An 8,303-nucleotide genomic window follows, 5' to 3' on the forward strand; every position below is an offset into this window, starting at 1 on the left:
GAAATAGAGTAGTGGGGACGTATATTTACCAGGACCCGGCAGAGGTCAAACCCACAAATCCTGAAGCCTCCATCGCCAAACCTAGAGCCTTCAGCTGGCGTACGTTACTTAGAAACGCGTGTTTTCCATCAGCGCTCGAGCAAATAGCGCCGCTGTATAGGATTACACCGTGGGTATACAGACGTGCTTTTGGCACGTGCGGCCCGGGCCTGGCTCCACCCACCACCCGCTCCCCACCGCCTCACACACCCAGGTGATTGAAAATCGTGAAAAGAAATCGGAGGAAAAATACACCAGGCGTACGGTACCGCGTTCCGTGAATTGTTCGGAACAAAAACGTGGCTCGCTTAGCCTTGTTAACAGTGCACTAGACCTCGCATGCATTTCTCTTCCTGGTGACTGAAAATTGTGCCTCGTAAAATAATTACGTTTGCTGGTGGCAATTCTGAAACATTTTTTTCGTTTCACGTTCTTTTTATAGTAAGTTGATGAAGCCATAATGCTGCGTGTAAAAAACAAGCTATGTCTAGAGAACTTGTCAGAATTTGAAAGAAGAACACCATTAGTAAAACAGGCGCCATTCATTGTGAAATATCACATCAGGTAAAGACTCTTTCCACATACATGTACAAACCTTTCATCATAGTTGGAAAAGGAACTAGATTTAGATTGTGTAGTGGGTTCAAACTTCAAACTCATAGGCGAAATGAAACCATATGATTGTTGGCTAATACCTCAATTAAGTTTTGCTGTTGGCTTATTTAATTTGTTGCCGAGACGACCACGTCATTTCTCAAAGTTCTTCAAAGATACGGTAACGTCATGATAATGAGGTTTATACTTTATACCACCATCATCGACCAGTCATCAGTGGCATCTCGTCTGTTTTGTATTTGGTGTTCTGTTCTGACTAATTGCGCGTATCTGAGCTGTCACTTGTCGCTCCTCAGACGATCCTTAAAAACCAGGAGACATCCGTAGTAAAGATCGTCTGAAAGGCACATAAACAAAGCCGTCTCGGCAAGGCCCCATATCTCCTCATGATTGCCATTAGATGGTGTTTTACCACTAGAAGACATTCGTAAATATCGTCTGCAAGGCACGTAAATAACACCATTCATGCAAGGCCCCATATCTCCTCATTAGTAGTGCAAGGTCCTTGCTATTTGCTGGTGTTTTACCGGACAAAGGCGAAGAGTTAAGATACTTATACCTGATGACTGTCAGCTGACATGTTTGGGTGGAATTTTCATTCAGCAGCGGCTGTTTATCAACCAGAGCGTCTGTTTGGCTGCCTCTTTCGGACGCCATGGAGGCGATATAAACTTCCCAACATGTCGTCACTGTCTGGATCAACATCGGGCGCGCGAGCCGTGTTTGGTTTCCCCCCAGCTGGGAATTGTGGCGGGATTTCATCGTGACCCTTCGATAAACAAAAAAATTGACAGGATGGTTTAATTGGTTTTTTTGACAGCTCGTCTGTCATCACCGTGTGTGCTTGCTTGACTGCTTTCAGCTCTTGTAACTCGGGATTGTGTCACAGAAAACTCTCAACTACTCCCTTTTTTGTAAGTTCTTGTGCCAAAGAAACGGAAACGTTACGTTTGGTCAGCTTTGTGATGAGGATTCCGTGGAATTTCGCCGTATCCTGAGTGCAGATCAAGCGTGGCGTAGATTGTCTCGCTCCAAATGTTCTCCCATTTTTCCGCTGGAATTTCTCCGGGTCTTGTTTTCTGACTGGTCAGACCGCGTCTCCAGCTCATGCAAATGAGCTGCTGCCATTTTCCCTGATTGGTTCAAGAGATAACGCCATTAGGGGGGCGCCTGTTTCGCCGTCAGTAGACCATGAGGAGAGAGTGTCAATAGGCGGAGAAGATAAACTTGTAAGGAACTCCACAACACTGGGGAAGGGTGACAAGTTACCAACCAGTCGCTGTAAAATCTACCCATGACGTCTTTAGTTTACTGAAGGAGAGCGTAGCGGAAAGATTGTATTTATCCTCAACTGGCAGACTTCCAACGTTTATGTACTATGTAGAGTTGGCTAGTACTTTGCGTGTAGCTACGAGCTACACGAAAGCTTAGGACTTTTGAATATACATTTAGATGTATTTGGGTAGTCTCTACCAGACTTCAGAAACAGCTAGAAAGAGTAGAATACGCCAAAAAACAGTTACTCAAGCAACTGGATATGATTTTGGATTTATCGTATTACCTGGATGTCTAAGTTAAATCGACGTAGAAAGAGTGGAGTTGGTTCGCTGAAGGACTACATTTTATTGCTTGTGAAGCCCAGTAGAGGCTACTCTTTTGCCCCCCACCACCCCCGTTCCTCAACGTAAACTTTCCTTAAGTTATTTAAGTCATATTTCTTCCTGTAGCACTACTTTTGGCCTGGCTATGTTGACTTGTCAAATGCACTATTCAAGTTCTTTTCAAGCAATTAACTCTCCACAATGTTGTCCACAAAAGAATAAAAAATTATCAAGACAGAGAAAGTAAAGTTCGATTCAGCGAAGATGATTTTTATTTTTCTGTCCACAGTGTTTGGTCTCTATACAATGTAGGCATTGTCATTCCTAACAAAAATATATACATAGCACTACAAAATTCTTTGATGAAATTTGTATATACATTGATGTTCAACTTACTCTTGGTAAGGAGTTCTATATAAATACTACACAGTACCGAGACACAGAGAAAATGCATTGTGCATGCTTGTGCATTTTTACATAGTTTCGAATTATGTAAAATAAAGCAAATAGATTTGGCAGTATTTGGGGCTGGCCTGTGCAAACGCACTCACCATACTTTCCCCTTCTATGTACATGAAACAAACATAAACATTAACACGCTGTGTGTAGATCGTGTTATCCTAGTATTGATTGTTGACACAGTTTTGACACAAGTAACTTACAACCCACTAGGGGTGAATTCACACAGCCATAATTATCGAAAAGATATTTGCACATTCACTTTTTTACACTCTAACAAGGCGTCGCAACATTCCCTCATCAAATATGCACAGAAGATTTGCATAAATGGATTGATTATGCATGATTCAAGTGTAAGAAATCTACAGCTAGTTTGTGCCTGGTTTACACCAATATAACCTCCTTGGTTACACCATACTGGTGCCTAGCTTTTTTCAAGAACAAAAAGAAGTGTCTCTGAGTCTTCCATTGTATGTCAGACGCAAACAGGACTGGATAAGGCTGGTTTCTGACATCTACAGCAACAAGATTCGATGATTCCACTTGGCAAACTCTCCTCTCTTGAGTCTTGTGTAGTCTGTGAAGGAAGAAAATAAGGGTTTAGTCACTCACATTGAAGCAAGTATCAACAAAATACACATTTTCAACAACGTAATACACAAACAATGCTTACAATCTTACAAAATCGATTCCAAAGAACAGCAAAAGTACTGACTACTGGGCATAGTTGTTCGACTGATCTTGTTCAAAATGCCTGGAGGTATTTTCAGTTTTCAGATCTCGCCCAGATCATGATAATTGACGGTTCTGTTTAATTTAAGAAGTCGTTAATTTTCTGGTCGGTTTTCCTAGCCAAGCCAGGGGCGCGTGTGTCTGTACTGGTCAGACAAGTGACGGGGTTTGAGAGTAAACAAGGTCTGGGACAGCTGGGCCGCAGATTCAGTACAGATGTTGTGTACTCCTCGCTAAATAAACAAACAAGCTAGCCTAGGGATTAGCTTGTAGAGATATTAATTTCATCATCATTATGGCATATTCCTCAGGGGTTTCGATGCAAAATACTACTTTGGGGATCGGTACGTTCGCTTGGTAAAGCCATTTAGAAGAAATAAAGGACAATTTTCTGTAAAAACTGTTTCCTAAAAATGACTTGTCGAGGAGGAATGCAAATTTTCTTCTTTTGGTCAGACATGTCTAGGTAGATTGTCTTTTTTTCTCAAAAACGCACACCCCTCATGTTGTGTGTCAAAAAAGAATGGACGCTACTTCTGTGTGAAACTGGAACGCCACAAAGCGTTCGCGTGGTCCCACGGGACGTTACAAAGCGCTTTCCTGGGTGAACAGCTGACAGCGTGCGGGTGTCCCAGGGGTGAGTCCCCTGAAAGGTTACCATGGTAACAGGGTCCCGCTCTCTTGCACAGGTGCACACACAATATGTCGTCTGACTTTCAGCTGTTTTTTTCCACTTGTCAAACACACTGACGTACACATCAGGGAATTCCCAATAAGGACAAACGATATTACCATCGGGCATTTTGATGATTTTCTAAAACAAATGTGAAAATTCCTGGGACGCAGCATTTTCAAATATGGGAATAACGTTTTCTTTTTCATTTTAGTGAAGCCAAAATAACGATATTACAACCGGTCACTTTCTAAAATAAACGTGAAAATTCCTGGGACACATGCACAGCGTTTTCAAGTTTGGGAATAACGTTTATTTCATTTTTGTGAGGCCGAAATATTTCCTGGCTCATTTCTGGTAAAGAGACGAAGCTGTGACAGGGTGGCAGTGTGAAGTACCAGGCTACCTGCTTTCTCTCCCTACGCATTGGAGCCAGAGTGGCGCCGGTTTTGAGGCCTGTCCTGTTTCAACTGAAGTACGTTGGTCAGTACCAGAGAACTTGACATTTCATTTATCTTCCTGTCACCACTTAACTGGCTCGATTTGGCTCCTCATTTATTTTTAACGGGGAGATAATACTGTTTTCGCGACCTTTCAAACGTGTGCGTAAAGTTTTTGAGGAAGACTGTTTTGTCTCTGGAGAAAAATATAGTCCAGAAGGCGATCTTGTGTTGTTGTCTGATTTCCTGACATTTCCACATGGTCAGTTTTGACCACAGACAAATCCAAACACCGGTCAGTTTCCCGTCCATGCTTATCAGGGGCCATCACCTGTACTATATCAAGGGTCGGGCCAAAGAAGGTCCCAGGGCGGGCCGCGTCGCCCTCAAGGCCGGCGGGGCTCCCTGCGGTGTCTCCCGATAAAACGGTCGCCCAACACCGCCTTATTTGTCCCTCGACTACCCTGGCCCACAAGTGACGATATTGGAGACTTCTTTTTAATTTGACATTTTGCTGACAGAGCTTCTGAGCCTAACACCATATTTGTCCATCCTCAGTACTCAAATGGCTTCAAGTTTCATTTGCCAAGTCTTTGTTGAAGACAAGAGTCACACACGGCGGTCTAACACACAAATATTGCCTTCTGACGAAAACACAGAGACGGTATCAGCTAGCCCGCGTTAGTTTTGACAAGACAGGCGCCTAGCGCCCCCCTTACGACCAGAATTTATCGCCGTGTTGACAACAATAGCTTCCCCCACGCCAGTTAATCAAAAAGAAGCAGAGAAACCTCCAAATTGTTTTTCTGATTTAGAGTTTTTCTTTGTTCTGAATCTATCACGTTTTTCTTTGTTTAAAGACGAAAGTGTAAGTGCGGAAGCCGTGCGTAGAACTGTTAATCATCTCAACAATAAGCTATTTTACTTTCATCAAGAAGACAAAACGTCTGGCTCACCTTCTACAAACTACGGCTGGATCCATGGATGTGCTGGGAGCGTTTCCGATCTTGAGTGCTGCTTGTTTTCCTTGCTAGCCACTGCCTGCTGCTGCCTTCTTTTCGCCCTCTTCCTTTGGGAATGGAAATCTGTCGAAGGAAACGTAAAAAAAGTTCAACATACAGACTCAAATATAAGGCCACGTTGTTACAATTTCTGCCTTCCGTCCAATTATGGCTTAGCGTTTGAGATAAATTACAACTTTGTCATGACAACAGAGTCTTGGAAACGACATGCAGACAGACAACGCGCCGGTTCCCCTAGCGTATCTTTCTTTTTCTTTTCACCCTAGTGAACTTGTTTACGATAAAACCTTGCCTCGACCTTGAGCGAACAGCCTTCAGGCGTAAGCAAGGCGCGAAGAAATCGCTGAGCTGAGGGAGATTTCTCCGCGCCTTGATGCGCTTGAAGTGCGCCCGGGGGCGGGTTCCTCGGAGCAACATGCCCCAACACGTCCAGATAAAAATCTCAAGTAAATGTACTTGCACTGACTTGCTTTACTGGCTACTTCTTGCGGTATTTTGTACATTTTCTTCTTACCCACACCCTTGTTCCTTCACTTTTCAGAAATAGTGCAATAAAGCAAAAGGAACTGAATTTGAAACGCGTAAGGACGGAACCACCCAAACATCTGCTTGGAGATGAGCTCAACAATAGGGCGGAGGTCATCCACCCTCCCCGAGCTTGTTTACAGTACCTTACACACTACTCACTGCGTAGTAACACGCCAAAAAATTTTCCAAACCTCGCAAAAAATGGCACCTACACGTGCCGTACAAGCGGCCAAATCGTTACAAACCGTCCAAAGACCAAGTTCGGGTAGAATATAGTAGGGTTGGTGGTGAATCTTACCTGTTAGTCTTGTTTGACGCTTGACACCTCGGGACATGGTCGGGGTTGAGTCGGGTGTATTCCCCGGGGCGGCCGAGCCTTGTGTCTCCGAACCAGCGGAGTCAGTCGAGCTGATTTCTGCACCCAAATCCTCTACTCTCGCGTCTACTCTCGATTCCCCGTGTTCTCCAACACACACAGAGTTCGTTGCAACAGTTCCCGTGGCCGCTTCTCGTTCCGTTCCCGGGGAACCTTCCGTAGTAGACCGCGCGGCGGTGCAGGCCAGCTGCCCGGGGGTGTGCGACTCGGCGGCCGTAGGAGCTGCAGAAACCGAGATGTTGACGCGGCCGATGTAGAACGACGGCGCGTCGCTAACTCTCTCCCACTCGAATCTGCCGTCCAGGGGACGCTCGGCTTCAAAGTCAAAGTTATATTTTTGCCTGGACTCTTCATGAATCGCGGCAATTTTCGACCGCAGATCCCTCTCAAGCTCCTCATGATCCACCGGGCCGAAGAGTCGCCTGCAAGCCGAGCTCCGAGGCATACCAACCGGCCGGGCGGGGCGAGCTCTCCGCAGCTCCGGGGACGGACACGACACTCTGGCGGTGCTCATTCTCGACTCCCTGCGTGCAGCACAACAAGCTTTACCCGTGGAAATGATTTTTTTCCAAGGACCAGAGTCTATGTAGTAGTTTTTACACCGTCTGCTCCAGGTCGACTCTGCCCTTTTTTTGTCTCCAGCCAGTTCAAATCCGAACTTGTTGACGGGTTTTTAGGGGCGGAGACACAATGACATCATCCACATGACTACACAGCTGTGTTGCTACGCTCCTATTGGTTGATATATAAAGACATCCAGAATGACCACATCTGATTGGTTGGTGGTCACCCACTATAGGCGGAGCTTACTGTGATTGACACATTCAACAAACATGGCGATAACGACCGCATCTGGTCGCTGATTGGTCGGATACGAATAATGCCCCGGGTGGGGTTGTCGTTCACACCTAATTTGCATATACGGCGGGAGGCCAGCATGCGTTCGGCCTTGGCTGATTACCGGTGAGAGGGAAGGCGTGAAATTTGAAGAAAAAAATACACGCGGACAGATTGGGCTAGAAAAATAGCAATCACGGCAAACTCTAGTACAACTTTTGTGTCATTACAATCGTTAGGTCTTCCTGGCTTCTTTTTTAGTTTACCAAAATACAACATGTGAAAGTTCTGCTATAATTTTCTCTCAATGCCTTCGCCATTATTTTCAAACATCTGCGGTCCCCTCGCCCAAACATTCGTTTCAACAACCCGCATGAGAAAATATATTCCTCTTTTGTGGATTGCCGGACATCTGTCCATGGTTTGTTTTCTGAAAATAGTCGTCCAAACACAAGGGGCTGGGAACGGAGCTAGTCCGGGCGGATGAGGACACTTGGTTTCCCCGATACTCGTACCGCCAAAGGGAAACTATTCATCCACTGTATGGATTTTTGCAGGTTGTGTACATAAACAGACCCGCCAGTTTACAAGAGGAAAAACTCGACAGTTTGCCACGGTCGCCGGAACTTCCCACACAATAGAAGCGAAACGCGTACTTCTAGATGTTTCAGGTACACTTGAGATAGCTCTCGATGGTCTTTATTTCTCATGAGAAGGATAAGATATGGGGACAGCTCACGAAAGTCGAGCCCGTTTCGAGTTCACTCTAGGCAGGTGTGTTCACTTCATGTCGCCTCTTAACATGTTCTTGAACACTGTGTTGGTCACCGCCGTTCTGTAAGGATACTCTTGGAAAGCCACGGTCTGTGCACGGTAGCGTTACGCCATAGGCGACTCCTGGCAGCAGAACATATTATTGCAGTAGAAATAACCTGTTACCAACGATTCACATTTTACGTCCGATTCGAGAATAGCCACGAA

At 45.2% G+C, this 8,303-nt stretch overlaps 1 protein-coding gene across 1 annotated transcript; it reads right to left on the reverse strand.

Annotated features, from left to right (window-relative positions):
• Positions 1–2,499: 2,499 nt before the first annotated feature.
• Positions 2,500–7,149, reverse strand: LOC109480324 (cyclin-dependent kinase inhibitor 1-like). Its single transcript, XM_019782514.1, has 3 exons — positions 6,408–7,149; positions 5,516–5,644; positions 2,500–3,291 (listed from the first exon to the last, which is right to left on the reverse strand). The coding sequence occupies exons 1-2, from the start codon at positions 6,997–6,999 to the stop codon at positions 5,526–5,528; spliced, it is 711 nt and encodes a 236-aa protein (XP_019638073.1). The 5' UTR covers positions 7,000–7,149; the 3' UTR covers positions 2,500–3,291; positions 5,516–5,525.
• Between the last annotated feature and the right edge of the window lie 1,154 nt (positions 7,150–8,303).

This window comes from Branchiostoma belcheri, unplaced genomic scaffold, assembly GCF_001625305.1.
Source record: "Branchiostoma belcheri isolate BF01 breed outbred unplaced genomic scaffold, Haploidv18h27 scaffold50, whole genome shotgun sequence".
Lineage (NCBI taxonomy): Eukaryota > Metazoa > Chordata > Leptocardii > Amphioxiformes > Branchiostomatidae > Branchiostoma > Branchiostoma belcheri.